Source organism: Carettochelys insculpta, chromosome 1 (assembly GCF_033958435.1).
Source record: "Carettochelys insculpta isolate YL-2023 chromosome 1, ASM3395843v1, whole genome shotgun sequence".
NCBI classification, from domain to species: domain Eukaryota; kingdom Metazoa; phylum Chordata; order Testudines; family Carettochelyidae; genus Carettochelys; species Carettochelys insculpta.
Genome location: NC_134137.1, coordinates 292,157,424 through 292,177,854, shown reverse-complemented (window position 1 = coordinate 292,177,854; position 20,431 = coordinate 292,157,424). Strand labels below are relative to the sequence as shown.

The window sequence follows — 20,431 nt, the reverse complement described above, 5'->3', positions numbered from 1 at the left end:
CCTTAAAAGTGAACTCACACACTTGGCACTTTGCCTCTTGTGGTGCCATAAATCTCTGAGACTCAGCACCAAGGTAAAGATGCAATAAAGGAGATTTTCTGACATAAGAATCAGGCTAGACCAGCTAGCAGCCTAATTTTTATTCATAAACCTTTGTCTTTTAAAAAAACCTGTATTTTGGCCCAAATTCATTGCCTCAGTCTCCTTAAAAGAGTACATTCAATGAGTGTGCAAAGGTTTGAGCTGCTTATACTCAGGACATTGGCTTATACTCTGGTCATTAACTTGGAGGAGGCTTTCACTTGTGTAAAGGAGTGTAGAGGAAAGCCACAGTCCTTTATTTACGTAGCCTGGAAGTGCACTGAATCTCCATTTAAAATGTAATTTCTCTAATCCATTTGGGCCAGGCCTGATCTTGATTTTCTTCTCCATCTAGCCCTCTCATCCTCCCCTTCTGCCATCCTGCTTAGGGTTGAAAAGCTTGTTGATTTTTCCATCTTCAGTTAAGCTATTCTTACCAAGCTTAACTATGAAGTATCTTACATCCCTGTTACCTCTAGTTCCCAAAGGCTAGAGCTGCAAAGAGATGTTGGGCTCGGTATTGGAATGCTCAAGTTAGGTGCATGGGGACTGAAGAGTTAAACACCTAAGAATGGAAGTCACAAAGACCAGGCTACGGGCAGACAGCCACCTAACCTACCCAAAAGGAAATGAAATTAAAATTCATAGCTGAGAATCCTTGGAGTTAGATATCTAAGCTGCTCTCTCTCACACACACAAAAGAAAGAGAGTGAAATTATGGTTCCAGCCTCCTCTTCTGCTGTAGCCCACAGTATAGAGCCCTGTCCCAAATGTGGGAGATTCCCATTTTAATCCCTGTTTTGACTGAAGTTGGATAGGGCCTTGAGCACAGATCTTGCACCTCCCGCAGAAGTGTCCTCACCACTTGTTTAGCCTGAGGTGGAGCACCCAAGCCCTCCTGCTGAAGCTGTTCCATTTTAGCAATTGAGCCAGCGGGTGCATCTGAATGCCATGGCCTATTTGTTGCTGGAAGACCCGGGTTCCAACCTCTGGCCTCCATCAAGCCTCAGGAGAACGAGAACCTTGACTTCCAGTCATGTTTAGACCACACTGTTTTTACACAATCACATGCAGCCTGTGGTTGTTGTACCTTGACTTTTATATATGATACTGAAACATTTTTGAGTGGTGCTCCAAGGGGCTTGTGCACAGTTGGTGGTCATCCTATACAGTAGTTGCCTTATATTAAAGAGACCTGTTAACAGTTCAGCCTTTCCATTGATGGTTTAAAGAATACGGGGACAACTTAGGTGCAATTAAATAATACCCTTTCAAGCGGGATATTTTAAGACAGCTGCATATTTGAAACTCCCGTTTCAACTGAAACCGTTTCCATATGTCTGAAACTAGGTGCTACGATTAATGGGAGTCCGCAGTGCATAATTCAAAACAGCACACAAAACTCTGGTGTTGCTTTAGGTGAGATACACATTGCTATTGGCAGTTAGAAGTAATTGATGGAATGTAGCACACTGTAATAAATTAAATGTGATCTATGCTAAGCATGCAGGTTTGCCATCTGGTTGCCAGAGGGTTTCTGTTATTACTTTGCACGTAAATACAAGTGGTGTTTAAATGCCAGGAACTGAAGTGTGCCATATGCATAAACTCCCAAATGATTTAGGGCTCCAGCCCCTTAGACTCAACATTAGTTTTCAAACATGAAATAATAAGACAATTTGGAATTGGAGACCTCCTTTCTTTGCAATTATCACAAATGACAATCAAATGAAGCCAGCATATTAGATACTGCAACAATAAGGCCATTCTATGAAAGGACTGCTTTGTAGCATGCTATCTCAATTACTCTGAATGATACCGAATTCCCTCCTTTATATAAGGTATTTACTAATTTCTAAATGTACTGGTTTCAATCTCTGGAACCCTGAAAATTTGCAGTTATCCACTTTATATCTGCAGACATCAGTGGATGGATGCAGATCCAAATTTTCTATCTAGAGCTCTGCAAACCTTCAGATAGCTGCGGACCATGTTTGCAGATCATGGGTGGATAAAATTTTGTATCCAAATAGGGGTCGCTCAATCTCCCAGCTGTTGCACATGCAAAAATTCCATTGACTTGCACGCAGATTGAGTCAAAGCCTGGATTTGCACACCTGTATGTGGACACACTTTACTGGGATTATTTCAGTGTGAACTGAATATACACGTAATAGCTACAGAATCAACCTCAGATGAGTCAAATCCTGCCCTGGTTTACACTCCTTGCAAGCCTATTGAAGTTAGGGTTAAATTTCTTCACTCTGAGCATCACTGGTAGAAAGATTAAGAAGGGATCATACAAGTGAGAGCACATAAATCGTACTACCCTGTGGTCAGACTAAAAGGGAGTGGTGATCCTGATGTGGCTATTCATAGAATTACAGAACACTAGAACTGGAAGGGACCTCAGGAGCTCATCAAGTCCAGTACCCTGCTCTCACAGCAGGACCAAGCACCATCTACATCATCCCTGTTAGACAGTTATCCAACCTGTTCTTAAATATCCCCAGTGATGGATATTCTACAATCACACTAAGCAATTTATTCCAGTACTTAGCCAACCTGACCATTAAGAATTTTTTCCTAACGTCCAACCTAAATCTCCCTTGCTGCAATTTAAGCCCATTGCCATAGAGCTCAACATTATGACATATTGTAGCATTACTTAGCCTTGAGAGGAGGGGACACAGCTAGCAGAGCTGTTGAGAGCCTCAGAAGCAGCCTGGCACCTCTTTCTGAGGCTTCTTCTGCTGATTCCCCTGCTTAGAATGCCTCAGCCCCCTCATGAAGGGAAGCGCTCTCTCTCTCTCTCTCTCTCTCTCTCTCTCTCTCTCTCTCTCTCTCTCTCTCTCTCTCTGGCTACGTCTACACGTGCACGCTACATCGAAATAGCTTATTTTGATGTAGCGACATCGAAATAGGCTATTTCGATGAATAACGTCTACATGTCCTCCAGGGCTGGCAACGTCGACGTTCAAAGTCGACGTTGGGCAGCACCACATCGAAGTAGGCGCTGCGGTGGAGCGTGTAAACGCCAAACTAGCACACATCGAAATAAGGGTGCCAGGAACAGCTGCAGGCAGGGTCACAGGGCGGACTAGCGCTTCCGGGGCAACAGCTAACCGCTCCCTTAAAGGGCCCCTCCCAGACACACACAGCCTGCACAGCACACGGTCTGCAGAGCCATAGGCACGCACACCTCGAGCGACGCAGTCATGGACCCCCAGCAGCAGCAGCAGCAGCAGCAGCAGCCAGAGGTCCACCCAGCCGCCCCTGCAGGAGCAGCGCTCACCCTGCTCCATGCCATGCAGGAGGCAGCTGAGCACATCCTTGCCACAGAGGAGGAGCTGCCCGCAGGGGAGGAGGACGCAACCCCCAACCCTGCAGCACCCCCCTCCCCCGCCTCATACGCCGCCGGCTGTGGAGCTACCCCACGAGGACCGACTGGTGGGAGCGGCTGGTGCTTGGAGAGTGGGACGATGACCGCTGGCTCCAGAACTTTTGCATGAGCCAGCAGACATTTCTGGAGCTATGCCAGTGGCCCACCCCCGCACTGAGGCACCAGGACACCGCCATGCAGCGTGCCCTCAGCGTCGAGAAACGGGTCGGCATCGCTGTCTGGAAGCTGGCCACTCCAGACAGCTACCGATCCGTGGGCCAGCAGTTTGGCATGGGCAAGGCCACTGTCGGGGCTGTCCTCATGGAGGTAAGAGGACCCATGGGGGGAGGGGGGGGGGAGGTAGCCCTGGCAGGGGAGGGGAGGGGAGGGAGGCCCTGGCAGGGGAGGCCTACACACACCCTGCACACCCCTCATTGGTGCTCTCCCATGTGCTTCCTCTGCAGGTCGTCCACGCCATCAACGCCCTGCTCCTCCACAGGCTCGTGAGGCTTGGGGACCCGAATGCCGCCATCGCGGGCTTTGCCACCCTGGGCTTCCCCAATTGCTTCGGGGCTCTGGATGGGACTCACATCCCCATCCGCGCCCTGGAGCACAGTGGAGGATGCTACTTAAACAGGAAGGGCTACCACTCAGTGGTCCTCCAGGCCTTGGTGGACAGCCGGGGCCGTTTCCTGAACATTTACGTGGGCTGGCCTGGCAGCACCCACGACGCCCAGGTATTCCGGAACTCGGGCCTGTGCCGCCAGCTGGAGGCGGGGACCTACATCCCCCAGCAGGAGATCCCTGTGGGGGACACCACCATGACCCTCTGCGTCATCGCAGATGTGGCATACCCCTCCGGCCCTGGCTCATGCACCCTTACACGAGCCATCTGTCAGCCAGTCAGGAGCGCTTCAACTTGCGCCTGAACCACGCACACCAGGTGGTAGAGCGCACATTTGGGCGCCTCAAAGGGCACTGGAGGTGTCTCCTCACCCGCCTTGATGCGGGCGCCACCAACATCCCCCAGATTGTGGGCGCGTGCAGCGCCCTCCACAACCTGGTGGAGAGCAAGGGGGAGGCCTTCTTTCAGGGCTGGGCTCTGGAGGCCGGCAGGGCTGATGTGCAGCCACCCGCTGCCCCCAGTCGCCAGGTGGACCCCGAAGGGACCCAGCTCCGGAAGGCCCTGCGGGCCCAGTTCAACGAGGCCGCGGGGTGAACGCTGGCAGGCCCCCCACTGCACCGCCCCACGTCCTCCACAACACTCCCTGCCCCTACGCCCACACCACAGAGCACCCAAGAGCACACCCCCCCACTTTTCTTGTAAATAAAAGCAGACATTTGTTCATCAAATCAAATATCTGTTGAATTCATTATTATTATCAAGACTAACTATTTACAGGCAAAATCAAACTTATATATATATGTATTATAAATAAGGATAAGATGAAAGGGGAAGACAAGGAAGGGGAGAACTATGTACATGGGGGGGCAAGGATCAGCATAACAACAGGGGTCTCATACAAAAACTATTTACAAAATTACATGAAACTGGGGGGAATATATACAAAGCGGGGGGGGGCACGTCCTGGGCCCCACACCGCCTAATGTCCAGCGCTGGGGGTGGGCAGCCGTGACCCACGCCTCGGCCTCAGCCCTAGCCGGGGCTGGCTGGGGGCCGGGTGGACCGGTAGATATGGCCGGCGGGTGTCAGCTGGCCCCAGGTACCCCTCAGCGGAAGGGCCCTCGGTGGCAGGTGGCGGTGCAACGGCGGACGGCGCAGCGGGTGGAGCAGCGGGTGGAGCAGGCAGGGCGGGCGCAGTGGCAGCCGGCGCGGCATGGGGGGCCAGGTAGTCGGCGATACGGTCGAAGGTCCGCATGAAGGCCCCCCATGCCTCCTGGCGCCAGGCCAGCGCCCGCTCCTGCAGCTGGAGGCGGTGCTCCTCCACCTGCAGCTGCTGCTCAGCAACCTCCAGCTGCCGATGATGGATGGCCAGCAGCTGGGGGCCCGTCGCTGTCGGGTGGTGGTGCTGGGTCCGCTGTCTTCCCCGCCGTGGGGCTGGTTGGTCCTCTGCCGAGGGGCTGGCCTGGAGTGATGGACCCGGTGGGCTGTCCGGGACCACTGACACCTCGTCGGTGCTCTCCGGTCCTTCCGATGGTGCAGCTGCGGAACACGGGGCGGGGGGGAAGAAGAGTGGAGACAGCCGTTAGTGTGGGCCCCGAGCCGTGGCCCTTGTCCCCCCATCCCTGTGCTGCAGGTTCCCCATCCCTGTGCCCGGGAGATGCTGCTGCTGATGGGTGTCCCACCCCGTTCCCCCGGGTGACCCTAGAGGTTCCGCTCCCCCCAGCCCCGGGGATGGGGCATGGCACTGTCATGCTGGGGGGCAGGGGCTGATGCACTCTTCTGAGGGACATGCCACTGCTGTCCTTGGGGCCATGGTCATATCTATTACCCCCGCCCCTCAACCCCGGGGGTGTGCACCGGGGGGGTACATACCTGATGGTCCACTCCCACGGTCAGGGACAACCGGTGGGCGGACACCCGGCTGGAGCTCCGCGATGGGATGGCGATCCGCAGGCCGGCGTTCCTGGAGGAGGACTCCCCCTCCTCCTCCTCCTCCTCCTCCAGTGCCCCAGGGGTGGGCTCCTGGGTCGGCCCCCAGGGTGCGGGGCTTGCCTCCGGGGCGGGCTCCATCTCCGGGGCCTGCTGGGGCTCGTCAGCCGAGGTATCAAGCGTGGCTGGAGGGGAGGAGGTGTATCGGGGACCCAGGATGTTCCTGAGCTCCCTGTAAAAGGGGCAAGTGACGGGGGCGGCCCCAGATCGGCCGGCCGCATCCCGGGCCTGGGCGTAACCCTGCCGCAGCTCCTTCACTTTACTCCGGACATGATCCAGAGTGTGGGCAGGGTGACCCCGGGCGGCCAGGCCCTCAGCCAGCCGAGCGAATGCATCCGTGTTCCGCCTCTTGCTCCCCATTACCTGGAGCACCTCCTCCTCACTCCAGAGCCCCAGCAGGTCCCGAAGCTCGGCCTCCGTCCAGGAGGGGCCCCGCTGCTGCTTCCCCACCTGGCGGCTGGGCTGGGAGCCCTGGCTCCCCTTGCGGGGTGGCCATCGCGTCGGGTGTGGGTGTGGGTGGCTGCGGGGGAGCGTGCAGGCTGGCCGCGTGGCAATGCTGCTGCCTGCATGCTCTCTCAGCTTCCTGCACAGGAAGGCAGGGGGCAGGGAGCTTTAAGGGGCCGCTGCACGTGGACAACATCGAGCTCAGGGGCTGGGCAGAGTGTCTCTCAACCCCTCAGCTGATGGCTGCCATGAAGGACCCCGCTATTTCGATGTTGCGGGACGCGCAACGACTGCACGTTCCCTACTTCGACGTTGAACATCGAAGTCGGGCGCTATTCCCATCCCCTCATGGGGTTAGCGACTTTGACGTCTCGCCACCTTACGTCGATGTTAACTTCGAAATAGCGCCCAACATGTGTAGCCGTGACGGGCGCTATTTCGAAGTTGGCACTGCTACTTCGAAGTAAGCGGCACGTGTAGACGTGGCCTCTCTCTGTTTTTATCAAAGGAAGGGGAGCAGGAAGCAGTTGCCCCTTGTGGTCCCCTTATTTTCATTCTTAATCAGATTAATAAAGTAACTGCTAAGGATACTGGCCTCTCCAGTGAGTCCAGAGGCTTTCATTCCTTCAGTGAAAAGAACGCGCTGAAAAGTTTGTTTTCAAACAGAACAGCTGCTGCCAGCCATGACTTTTTACAGAGGGTGCACATTAGTGAACAGACTGATGTATTTCTTTACTCAGATACTCCTTACTCTTTTCTTAACCAAACTGGGAACCAATCTTGGAAAGATCTGACTCTAAATAACTCCAGTGTTTGACTCTTCACATGTACTGTTAATTTTTAATAGTGACACTCCTTATGGCCATTTAGCAAGGTAACTGCTTTCAGCAAGGTAATTGCTTGTAGGCTGGATCCTCAGCTGGGGTAAACCAGCATAACACAATACCTATGGGTGCCAGCTTAGGTTCTGGCCCTTTACATTCAAACACTATCAAAGCCCTTCTATGGAGCTAATGTATTCTCTGTGAACAAAACAAACATAAAATGGAAACTGTACAAAGAATCCTCCCTTTGAATGCAAAATTTAAGCAAAATTAAATCACAACTTAATTGATTCATATTTGATCTTTTCATTTAAAAATTGCATTTACACTGGGATATCTAGATGTGATTTGCACTGAATTCAGTGAGAACCACTGGCAAAATTCTCAGTGAATTCTGTGTGAATTCTATGAACATATCCAAGGCTGTGTTTATACTCACCTGGATGGTTGGTGGCTGATATGCAATTTTAGGCATGCCAGTTATATACCTAAAATCAATTTTCCACCATTAACTTCCATGCCTGTCTTCATGGCACAAGGTTGACAGAAGCACTCCTCCCATCAACCTTCCTTAATCCTTGCAGCTTGCAAGGAGTTCTGGGGTCAGTGTTGACCCTTGGAATGCACTGTTTCGCACATGCATGAAACGGCACCTTGGAATCATAGAATCATAGAATACTAGGACCGGAAGGGACTTCGAGAGGCCATCAAGTCCAGCCCCCTGCCCCAATGGCAGGACCAAGTACTGTCTAAACTATCCCTGATCGACAACTATCTAACCTGTTCTTAAATATCTCCAGTGATGGGGATTCTACAACCTCCCTTGGCAATTTATTCCACTGTTTGACCACCCTGACAGTTAGGAAATTTTTCCTAATGTCCAACCTAAACCTCCCTTGTGCAGTGTAAGTCCATTGCCTCTTGTTCTATCCTCAGAGGCCAAGAAGAACACGTTTTCTCCCTCCTCCTTATGACATCCTTTTAGATACCTGAAAACCGCTATCATGATGCCCCTCAATCTTCTCTTTTCCAAACTAAACAAGCCCAATTCTTTCAGCCTTTCTTCATAGGTCACATTCTCTAGACCTTTAATCATTCTTGTCGCTCTTTTCTGGACCCTCTCTAGTTTCTCCATATCTTTCGTGAATTGTGGTGCCCAGAACTGGACGCAATACTCCAGCTGAGGCCTAACCAGCGCAGAGTAGAGCAGAAGAATGACTTCTTGTGTCTTGTTCACAGCACACCTGTTAATGCATCCCAGAGTCATGTTTGCTTTTTTTGCAACAGCATCACACTGTTGACTCATATTTAGCTTGTGGTCCACTATAATCACTAGATCCCTTTCTGCTGTAGTCATTCCTAGACAGTCTCTCCCCATTCTGTATGTGTGAAACTGATTGTTCCTTCCCAAGTGGAGCACTGTGTATTTGTCCTTATTAAACTTCATCCTGTTTACCTCAGACCATTTCTCCAATTTATCCAGATCATTTTGAATTATGACGCTATCCTCCAAAGCAGTTGCAACCTCTCCCAGCTTGGTATCATCTGCAAACTTAATAATTGTACTTTCTATGCCAATATCTAAATCATTGAAGAAGATATTGAACAGAACCGGTCCTAACACTGACACCGGCAGAACCCCACTTGTTATACTTTTCCAGCAGGATTGAGAACCAATAAGTACTACTCTCTGGGTACAGTTATCCAGCCAGTTTTGCACCCACCTTATAGTAGCCTCATCTAAATTGTATTTGTCTAGTTTTTTTATAAGAATATCATGCAAGACCGTATCAAATGCTTTACTAAAGTCTAGGTATACCACATCTACCGCTTCTCCCCTTTCCACAAGGCTCATTATCCTATCAAAGAAAGCTATCAGATTAGTTTGGCATGATTTGTTCTTTACAAAACCATGCTGGCTGTTCCCTATCACCTTACCACCTTCCAAGTGCTTGCAGATGATTTCTTTAAGTACCTACTCCATTATCTTTCCTGGCACTGAAGTTAAGCTGACTGGCCTGTAGTTTCCTGGGTTATTCTTATTCCCCTTTTTCTAGATGGGCACTATATTTGCCCTTTTCTGGTCTTCTGGAATCTCTCCTGTCTCCCATGATTTTCCAAAGATGATAGATAAAGGCTCAGATACCTCCTCTATCAGCTCCTTGAGTATTCTAGGATGCATTTCATCAGGCCCTGGTGACTAGCAAACACCTAATTTTTCTAAGTGATTTTTAACTTGTTCTTTTTTTTATTTCAGCATCTAACCCTACCCCTTTCCCACTAGCATTCGCTATGTTGAGCCTTCCTTCATCAGACTTCTCAGTGAAGACTGAAACAAAGAAGTCATTAAGCAACCTGGCAGCCGATCTTCCACGGTCAGTGTAGATGTAGCCCAAGAGTGGAAATTTGGCCCTAAATGTCTATGAACTGAATCACGAACTGCTGGGATGGTGGGAAGCTGAGGAGATACTCTATATCAACAGAAGATTTACTGAGGCTTAATCCTTACCACAAAGTTTTTCCAGCATGGCTAAGTTGGCTAAAAGTGTGCGGTATGGTGGGGTTGGGAGAGATCACACTCTCCACTGACATAGCTATGTTGACAAAACCCCAGGGTAGATGCAAGTATGCCAATACGAGTGCTTCTCTCGACATCACTAGTATCTTCAGGGAAGTGGTGTTGTTATGCCAGCAAAAACCTCCTGCTGTGTACACTAAATGTACACATGAAGGCTCTGCTGGCATAGCTATTCCAACAATGCCTTTGTAGTGTAGATAAGCCCTTATTTATTAATCCTCAGCACAGGGTTATGAGAAGCCTCATTTCAAACAAAATAATCAACATGGTCTAACAGAATAAAACTGATCTTTCTTCATGTTACTAACTCATCCTATTCTCTCTTTTATTCCGAAGGTAAAATCTAAAGCCTAATTTAGCAAACAAACCACCTCTGAAAAGCACTGTAAACTGATCACTTAACTCTTGAAAGACCACTAGAGGGAGCAGATCTTACCAGCAGGCCACTGAGGATACCTCATCACTAACGAAAGTGTAAACCCGGAGACAGCAACATAAAATATCTTAATTTGTGTATTAGTTCAGACCGCTAGTTGCATTATCAATGTGAGCAAAAACCAAAACAGTGGACTGTGTATCAGAGCTATGTTCTCTCTTTTTTGCTGTCTGTCATGGTGAAGATGAACTCTTTTGAATATTGCCGTTTTTCTTTTAGCAAATGCATCTGACGAAACGGGCCTTTGCCCATGAAAGCTTATGCTCCAAAAATCTGTCTGTTTATAAGGTGCCACAGGACTTCTCATTGTTTTTGCAGATACTGACTAACACAGCTACCTCTCTGATACCAGTATAGCCAATTCCCCTGTTGCTTGCCAGGTCTTTCACCAAGTAAATGGGGAGAGAGAAACATTTTTAAAAGTAGGAACATGTGATAAAACCACCAAGATTGGTGGAGGGAGTCAAGGCCAGGTGCAGTACTTACAACTACTTTTAACTCTTTTATTGAACTTAAGTAGATTTCAGTCTGAAAGGGGCACTTTAAGACATGAAATATAAATTATGGTGCAAAGGTTGTAAGGATTATAAACAGATTGAATGTGGGGCCAGCATTACCTGACAGTAACCCTTAGAATGCCCGTGAACTTACCTCTCCCCCAGTGCAAGGAACGGGACTCGAGTATCTTGAAGTGCAAATTGCTCCTTTCTTTGTCACATCATCTTCTAGGCCAAAGGTTGCTGAGCAGTTAGTGGAAAAATACTTGTAAGGTTTCCACGTTTTTCCAAAATCCTGGGATCGCTCGAGAACCATGGCAGCTGGTCTTGGTGACTTAAAAACTATGATTATGTGAGTAAAGTAAAACTCAGCTTCCAGATCCAGCTGGATCTTCTCCTTGGGCATGTCCTCAGCAGACTGCCACCAAGTGCGAGGCAATCGGAAGGAAGAGTCGGCCATGGCAGAGGGCGGGTGAGCCAGATGGGTGTGAGCTGCGTTGCATTTGTCACACTTGGGCCTCTTGCATGTCAGGTCTGCATTTTCACTGTATGAACAGTAAAATTCGGTGGCGTTGTGCCCACATGAGGTATCTGTCCACAACCTCCTTCCATAGGCTAGGTTTCCCATCCGAGGGTTGCATGCTTTTGCGCAGTGGGATCCAACTCCGACAACACTGCTCAGTCCTAGGCAGAGGAAAATATGGGTTAACCTAAAGCAACCTATCATGAACGACATTGCTCTCAGACGACTGCATTCATTCTGCCATGTAAACCAGTCCCCTGTGAAACCCTCACAAAAATGGAGCTAAATTCTGCACTGGCCAACACAGAAAACAGGGAAAGAAGCTCGGAATCAGGGGCTGAAGGGAGCTGCTGCAGGTTTGAGCAGCCCTCAGGACTGCACCTGTTTCAGTGAATACCTGGATCCCAGGCCTGACCCAGCTATGTTTTGTCCTGGTTCCATTATGCCTCTGGTTATTCCACTGGAAGAGAGGGGGAGCTTACAACAGCCCTACAACCCCTTTGCCTCAGCCTAACTCCCTCTCCTTCTGCAAGGGATGCTACGCTAAGCCCAGGGCAGCAGATACCCAGTAAGGGCAGTAGAGTAGCTGCGTTTTGTGTAGGAGACAGGGAGGAGAGTTGTGCAGGGATATTAAAATGGGGTGCTTCAAATGGTCCTACTGAACCTTGAGACTGCTTGCACAGTAGGAACATTGAACCACCAGGTGCTGCGGAGGTCAGGATTTAGCTAGTACACTGGTTCATATTTTGGAAGGTTGTCACTAATGCTGTGTAAAGAAAAAATTCCACTGTTGAAATGGTGCTGGCAAGTTGCCCTGCAATTTCGTCTATGTGGGTTTTGTTCAGGTTTGTCTAGAAGTCTTGTTGATTTAAAACTCACACAGTTACAGTGTCCAAACAGAAAATAAAATCACCACAGGAGTTCAGTATAAAACCTTTTGCAAAGCTACAGTCATGGCTTGGTAATTTTTATTATAAACTTTCCACCTATTAATTAAGCTGGCAGTCTGACAGGAACTCGATTGTATTTTATGACCCATAACCATTTAACATTAAAACATAAACAAAACAGCTCTGATAACTTAAAAATGGGAGTGCAAAAACATCTGAGACGCATAATGTGTTCTTTATCACTGGGCCAAACACACACAGTAAGTTTTATGCATTAAAGATTATAGTGTTTTCTTGGTCTCTTTGGGAAATACAAGTGTCATTTTGGTTTAATATCCAGTACATCATTTACCTGGGGGCTCTTATAATTGTTCATCTTTAGTATAACGTCCCACAGTTACACTGGAGTTCTATCCCATTTTAGCAAGGAGGTAGATTTAGTGATCTGATAAATCTCCCCTTCCCCCACCATTTCCAACACCGAGAATTTATGCAGCCTTTTTATAAGATTACTTAGGAAAGCAGTGGAACACAGCTTTCCCACCTTTATTACAAAGCACTTACAAATGCGCAGATTGCATTGGCTAAAAAATATCTTGGAAAGATGTAAGTGATCACAATCCCCTGGGAAATAAATCCCCTATAGGAATAAGAAATTTAGAGCAATAAAAAGACCATTCATGCAAGAACTAAAATAACACAGTCCCAAATTTACAAAATTTACAAAATATACTTATGCCTATAACAGTGAATAAATCTAACTGTAAAATTCACAGAATAATACTTAACCCATATAGAGATCCTTTCAAAGCACTGTACAAACATAAACTATTCTACACAGCTCTCCTGTGGCAGGGAAGTATTTTACCACGTACCTTATCAGATAGGCCTACCATAGGCTGACTTAATTTACATGCTGGCCACTTCCCTGTATTTTTTAGCTCAGGGGTGAGCAAACTTTTTAGGTCAGGCCCCACTTTTCATCCCTGCAATTAGCAGGGCTCCCCAACATGTCTAATGTAAATCAAATTGGTGGAAATGTTGGTGATGTTCGTATGAAAAAAACCCTTTTGGCACGTCAGAAAATAGGCATGTAGAATGTAAAAACTTAATTGTTACATAAATGTACACGTACATAAAAAGTAACACATTTCAACATTTTTAATGAGCTGGATGAGCCTGACACCCAGCAACTGATCATGCCGCGCCCCCTTATGATATTTCACACACCCCCAAAAGGGGCCCACCCCTTTGGTGCTCACCCCTGGTTTAGCGACAGCAGGGATGGACAACCAGAAGTAGTGGGTGGGCTGCATGAATGGCCCTCCTTCACCCAGTGGGCCACAGAGAGTCTATCTGCAGCCCTGCAGCCTCCCTGTGTGCCCTCCTTCCCCCTCCCCCACACCTCTCGTACACTGGAGCCCCACACTTACCTGTTCCTCCCCTCCCTGCCAGCAGTTCTGAATGTGTGGGAATCACCTGATTTAAACTCCATTCCCACTCCCCCCACTCCCTCCCACAGCCGGAACACCACAAACAGCTGATTTTTAGAATTCCAGCTCTGGGAGGGAGGGGGGTGAGCAAGGAAGGAGCATGAATCAGGCGATTCGTGCTGCTCTGAAAGTGTTGGGAGGGCATAGGAAGTGAGGGTATCTGGTGGCCCCATGCATGAGAGGTGCGTGAGGGAAGGGGGTCAGCGAGGGGTCCACAGGTAGAGCACCAATGGGCTGCCTGCAGCCCTTGGGCTTCTGGTTGCCCACCACTTAGCTACAGTAGTGTGGTAAAGTTACCCATGAAACAAACAAGAATGTTTCCTGCAGTGCGCGCCCACCATTATACTTCAAATTACTACCTCTAATAGAAAGCAGTTTTATGAGGCAATAAATATGTCAGTTCTTCGTCAGAACTCCAATGATTTTTAATTACTATCCATATTGATCAAGTTCTATCTTTGCGCTCTGTATGGGATCATATATAGAGGAAAATGGGAACAGCATTGCCATGCTAAAATCAATGGGAAGTTGAGAAGCTTCCATTAACTGTTCAGCTGCAAATGCAACATATGTAAATTGACAAATGGATTAATGTCAAAACTTTTTGTAGTCCTCTGGTAGGCCTGTCTCCTCAGAGTTCAGTCCTGTGGAAATCTGAGCTTGTCCAAGCCACCCTGAACACATAACTCCCATTAAACCTCATGGTGGTGAAGATACTCAGAGGTGCTTAGCCCCTGCTAGCATCAAAGCCTAACTCTTATACTTCCAGGAGGCTTGCATCAGGCCTGCAGTTTTCATTCTTCATGTGGGATCTTGCTTCCATTGGAGTCAATGGGGACAGGTTCAGGCACTTGCCACTTACATTGGCAGAAAAAAAGAACTTTTGAATAATAGCTTTTTTCCCCCCAAATGAAGAAAATTGGACTGATGGGTGCAGAGTGCCGGAATTTGTGCAGTGTGACAGTTTTCTGGCTTAGTGCCGCTTGCTACAAGAATGCAGCAAAACTGACAGACTGGAGCATTAAGATTTTCACAATGTCAGCCACAAACTAACATTAACTCTTCTGTTACCAGAAAGTGGTGCTTCTCCATACGCCTTAATGGTTACACTTAATCACATCCTATTTCATATCCTGTATCCTGTGCATGCCACTGAACAGCCATCATTAGTAATGGACAAGAGGACACAAGGTACACCATGACTCACCTGTAAAATCTCCAGGCCTATCATTTGCTTCCTGTTGTAAGCATTTTTTCAGTGGGTGCCCTTGCCTTTTAACCCTTCACGTGCGCTCTTGCAATTGTTTATATAATTTTTCCATAACAAGCTGATAATGAGCGTTGTTCAAAAAGAAAATCAGCCCTCAGCTTAAAAAGGCTACAAGGAAACATTATATAAAGAGGTTGTATAAAACAATATTAAAGTCACAGGCTACAGTTACACTTGAGAGTTTTGCCGATAAAACCCCAATTTTGTTGACAAAACTGGTGGAACGTCCACACACAAAATCCATTTGTGTCAACAAAACTCAGCAGCACTTTTGTCGGCAGTGTTCTGCCTCAAAGCCAGGCGCATAATGCTGCTAAAGCTGTGTGGATGCTCTGGGGGGGCCTTCTCTTGGCAGACAGATATTGTGTCCAGGACAATGGGCAGCCCTGTCTGCTGTGCGTCCTGATGCCTGTTTTGTTTAGAAAGTGGCCAGTCAGTCCGGCAGCTCTGTCAACAAAGCAGAGGGCTCTTTTGATTGGCTTTTCCTTGTGGCCTCACTCAGTCGATAGAAGTTTTGTTGGGAAATCTCTTCTGACAGTTACTTCTGCCAACAGAGCGCCGTAGTGTAACCGTAGCTACAGAGAGGTAGCTGTATAGTAACAGAGAGATAGCTGTGTTAGTCTATATTCTATCAAAACAAGAAAGCAGTCCAGTAGCACTTTAAAGACTAACAAAATAATTTATTAGGTGGTGAGCTTTTGTGTGGTTTGACGAAGTGGGTCTGTCCCATGAAAGCTCACCACTTAGACTTAGGTCCGCCTGTCCATCTGGGCACATTGGGCAACAAGTGCTCACCAGCGATTTTGGTCGGCTGCAAATAATTCCACCTCCTCCCATGATACACCAGTGTTTAATAAGTCTTCCTTAAATGCGGTGCGCCAGGTCTTGAGTGGCCTGCCTCTCTTCCTTCTTCCCTCTGCCGGTACCCATCTCATTGCAGTCTTTGGGTGCAGCTGATCTCACCACCCTAATAACTTATTTTGTTAGCCTTTAAAGTGCTACTGGACTGCTTTTTTGAGGTAGCTATGTTAATCTGTATCTTCACAAAGCAAAAAAGCAGTCCTGTAGCACTTTAAAGATTTAAAAAATCATTTATTAGGTGATGAGCTTTTGTGGGACAGACCTGCTCCTGGTCTTAGTCAGAACTGAAGAAGTGGGTCTGTCCCACAAATGCTCATCTCCTAATAAATGATTTTGTTAGTCTTTAAAGTGCTCCTGGACTGCATTTTTGTTTTGACAATATTAAAGCTTAATTGTGAAGCATTTCGAGATCCTTGTACGTGCAAAGTGTTTATTATACAAGATACATTTGTCAAGAGTAGGAAAGGGGTTTAAAGGCTTTGGTTTACCTGTATTCTTGTTTTGCTATCAGCACTGTAAAAATAATTCAGCTGTTTGTCAGAGGCTGGCAAGAGATGATGACCTGTTCTGTTCACTCCCTCTGGGGCATCTGGCATTGGCCACTGTCAGAAGACAGGATATTGATCTGGATATACCTTTGCTGTGACCCAATATGGCCATTCTTATATTCTCATAATTATAAGCATGAGCAAAAACTTGTATTTACTGCATTGTGAATTTTGCTTTCCTCACTCCTCTCCAATACAGAAGTAATGGTTTCCACACCCCAAGAATTTTAACTGACACTGACATTATCTTGTAGATCTTTGCCGGGAGGACTCAGAACAAGCAGTAAGGAGCAATCTCAGTGCCACACAGTTGTACTTACGCTAACCAGATACCAAGAAACTTCTAAATAAATAAATCAGCCAAAAGGAGTGAAGGAAAGCTATCTTCTCTTTATTTCAGGTAAAGGTGCTATGAGCAACATGAGCGTAAGCACTATGGGGTGTCAGGTCTAAGGGTCAGTGAAGTCCAGGCATGTTTATCTGATCTGAGATCTTTAGATCGCTTTGCTTGTGCACAAACTTGAAGTAGCAGATACTTCAGAAAGAATGTAGGAGTCTGACTTTCCCCTCAGAGTCAGATGTGATGAAGGGATGATAGCAGGTTGAAACCCCAGCTGGAAAACACTTATCAGGACACCCACTACCAGGGCAACTGCAGCTTTTCTCGTTCTACTAACATATTTCTTTCTGCACTTCCACTCTCATTACCTCCCAATTATATCCCTTTCTGAGCAATTCCAGACAGTTACCACCTCTCCTCTAAGATTCTGCACAGCCAGGCTGTACCTTTAGCCTTCAAAAACTCCCCATACTGCTGAGCCTGGGGAGATGGACACAGCACTGCAGGTGTGCCTATATATGCAGAGTTGGACAGGGAGCCATGTGACAAGCTGCCCCATATGGAATGTAATTTGCATTCCTGAAAATACATGCTGGCAAAAGGAGAACTGAGGTGGGAAATACACACGTAGTATGTCCAGGAGCTCGCAGGAAAGGAAGGTGAAGAGTGGAGAGAAAGGTGACTTGAACATAGAACATTTTACCCTTTGAGGACCTCTGTCCAAGGAATCAATACAACACCCACGTTAAATAAACAACCCCCCTGAGATCTGAATGGCCACTTCTCAGCAACTCTGTTCTTGATCGTGAAATAAGTATTTTTCCCCATATGAAGAAAATTGGATTGAGGGGTGCAGAGTGCTGCAGCCTATGAAATAGGATATGATTAAGCCTACCCATTACGGGGTATGGAGAAGCACCACTCTCTGGTAACAGAAGAGCTGAGCCTCTTCCCTTCGTGGGCTTTTCCGGCTACAGCTAAAATAATGCAAGTCCTTTATTCTCTCTCCTGCTCAGGTAGCTCCTGTCCGGAGCAACGGGCTGAGTCTTAAAGAGCAGCGCAGCGCCCTGAACCAGCGTGCTCTCCTGTCATCCTTGCTCCCCGGAGTCACTGCCCCTCCCTGGCTCTCCTGTCCTCTTACGAGCTCCTTCCGGAGCCGATCGCACGGCTGCACAGCCAGTGTCCACCCCCCCGCGCCCCCGCGCCGCGGGAGGCTGCCGGGGCCGGGCACCTGTCCAGGGCCAGGCGCGGGGTGCCCGTTTGTTACCCGGCGGTGCGCACGGTCAGAGCGACTCTTTGTTCGCCCAGCGACCGAGATCGGCTTGACTGGCTAACGAGCGCCAGGGCGCTCGCTGCCCTGGGCGCCCGGCTCGCGTCTATTCACCGCGGCAGGAGGAACACGCGGCGAGTGCAGGGCCGAGCCCCCGTTCCCCAGCAGCGCCCTCTGCAGAGGCGCCGGGCTGGGAGGAAGGAAGAGACCCCGAGAAGACCAACCTGCAGCTCCCGCGGAGCAGCCCAGAAGCACCAGGAGCCCGGCCCAGGTCTCCATGGCCAGCCTCCGGGGCAGCGCGGCTCTCGGCGCACCAGCAGCCCGCGGGCTCCCCGGCACATGAATCTGCGGAGCGAGTCCTGCCCGGCGGGTCCTTCCTGCGCCGCTCACGGGAGCGCGGCGGGCCGGCCGCCCGACTCTGCCCCGGGCAGTGACAGCGCGGCCGGGACAGCTGCGGGCTCCTCCCGCCCCTGGGGGGCCGCGCGCCCGGCGGAGAACATCTCACTGCCCCGCGGGGCCCCGCCGGGCTCCTGCCGCTCCCCGGCCGGGCACGGCCCGCGGCCCCGCCCGCCGCTCGCCGCCCCGCCGCCCGGGCAGCCGGGGCATGGCACCGCCTCCGCCGACCTCCGCCCGGCTCTCGCCCTCCGCTGGCAGCGCCTGGCTCCCGCCCGCGGCCCGGAGCGGCGGCTCGCAGCACTGCAGCGCCGGGCCGGGGGGCTGACGCCGACCCCCCGCCCCCGCCTTGCAGGTCCCAGCGCCGCCAACCGCCTCCTCCCGCCCCTCACAGCCCCCAGCGCCGCCTCCCGCCTCCCCCTGCCCCGGCGCCGGCCCCGCGGCCCGGCCGCCCCCTGCTGGCCCGAGCCGGCCCGTTCAGCCCCTCGCGCCCAGCAGCCCGGCAGCTCCCCCGCCTGTCCGCCCACAGCCTCCCCCCTCCGGCCCCGCTCACTGCCCGACTCCCCACAGCTCCCTCTTCTCCCAGCCTGCCCCGCCAGCCCTCCCGCCCTTCCCCCTCCTGTCCTTGCCCTCTCCAGCCAGCCCCTTCGCCTCCCATTATTGCCACTCCCCCTGGGCCCAGCTACCCCAACCGCCTCCCTCCAGCAGGTGTCATCCCGCCCACCCTCTTCCTTCCGTCCTGCCACCACTACTACCTCCAGCCATTTCGCTCCAGCCCCTTCCCTCTCCCATCCAGATCAGCCACCCCATTGCCACAGCCACCTGCCTGCTGCCCTTTCCAATCACCCGCTCCTGCTCCCCAGCCCCACTGCTCAGTCATCAGTTAGTCCAACATCCCTTATGTCACATGGGCTCAGGAAGCAGAGATAAGTCACTTCTGGGCTCCCTCCTGAACACCACTGGGGCCTATTTGACTTAAGAAGGCAGGAGGGCTGGCCTGGAGACTATTGCACTGAAGCCATTTGCTCACTTGTGCTTTAGACACACACACGTTTGTGATGGTCCCTACACCAGAATGACACCATTACAAAGTGCTCAGTATGACACACCTGTCAGTGATCCCCTGCTGAGGATGAACTAGGAATCATTAGGACCCACTGTCTCCTCAGCGGCCACCAGCTGGATGAGACACAGAAATGTGGATCCAGTCCTCTCAGAGAGGTGACAATCAGTCTGCAGCACATCACTGTGACTGTCAAGCAGTAAGCACACAAAAGATTAGCCTGGTGCGTACAGGACAGTGAGTTCCTGTCTAGAGACACAGGCACACTGCACATGCCTAGCAGGGGGTTATGGAAAATGACATCAGTGGTGGAAAGGAGAAACTTCCTTTGTGCTTATAAATCTGCTCTGAAAATTAGATATTCAGGAGCAATCAGCCTAGTTGTGTTATAGAGATAATTGAATACTTGGCTGGGCAAATGGTACATTTCTACAACCAGAATGGATGATAGAAGGACTAGTATTTTGATAGCCCATACACATGAGAGGATTATAAATGATCAATGGAGCTACATCTATGAAATATTTTTAATCTGGGAGGAGGAAATGCTGAAAGGTGAGCTGAATATAAGAAGCAGTTCAAAGCAGTATCCAAGTTCAAAGTGCAAAGAAACAAGTCTGAAAAATTTTGTAACAGTCGCAACATGCTCATCTTCCAGTTTAGAGTCAGAGCAGTGGAAAAACCGATTGTTCAGAAGCTTTCTATTCTAGTTCTTCTAGCCCTCCTGAGCCAAGAATGACCATCAGAAATTGCATCCTCAAAAGATGATAATGATTTGAGAAAAATACACATTTTGTGAAAAGCAAAGGCTGGTGTGCTCCAAGAATAGTCCACCATTTTGCACAATAAATGATGGGCCCAGAAAACATCTCAGTAGAAGTCACCTCTTCACATAGCACACCACAACTCTTCCTCTTCCCCTAC

At 49.6% G+C, this 20,431-nt stretch overlaps 2 protein-coding genes across 3 annotated transcripts in view; both read right to left on the bottom strand.

The window, feature by feature from the left end:
- NTN4 (netrin 4) overlaps positions 1 to 18,789 on the bottom strand; it is a 110,748-nt gene extending 91,959 nt beyond the window's left edge. Inside the window, exons 1-2 of one of the 2 annotated variants that reach the window (XM_075011628.1) lie at positions 18,276 to 18,789; positions 11,011 to 11,540 (exon numbers count right to left, since the gene is read on the bottom strand). In XM_075011628.1, the coding sequence (XP_074867729.1) occupies positions 11,011 to 11,540; positions 18,276 to 18,330 (585 nt within the window). In that variant the 5' untranslated portion in view covers positions 18,331 to 18,789. Of the gene's footprint in view, positions 1 to 11,010; positions 11,541 to 16,381; positions 16,468 to 18,275 lie in introns of those variants that run through there. The other variant, XM_075011637.1, reaches the window with a different exon arrangement.
- Positions 5,052 to 6,245, bottom strand: LOC142022128 (uncharacterized). The gene is made up of 2 exons (XM_075011648.1): positions 5,961 to 6,245; positions 5,052 to 5,627 (listed from the first exon to the last, which is right to left on the bottom strand). The coding sequence occupies exons 1-2, from the start codon at positions 6,156 to 6,158 to the stop codon at positions 5,121 to 5,123; spliced, it is 705 nt and encodes a 234-aa protein (XP_074867749.1). The 5' UTR covers positions 6,159 to 6,245; the 3' UTR covers positions 5,052 to 5,120.
- Positions 18,790 to 20,431: the final 1,642 nt, after the last annotated feature.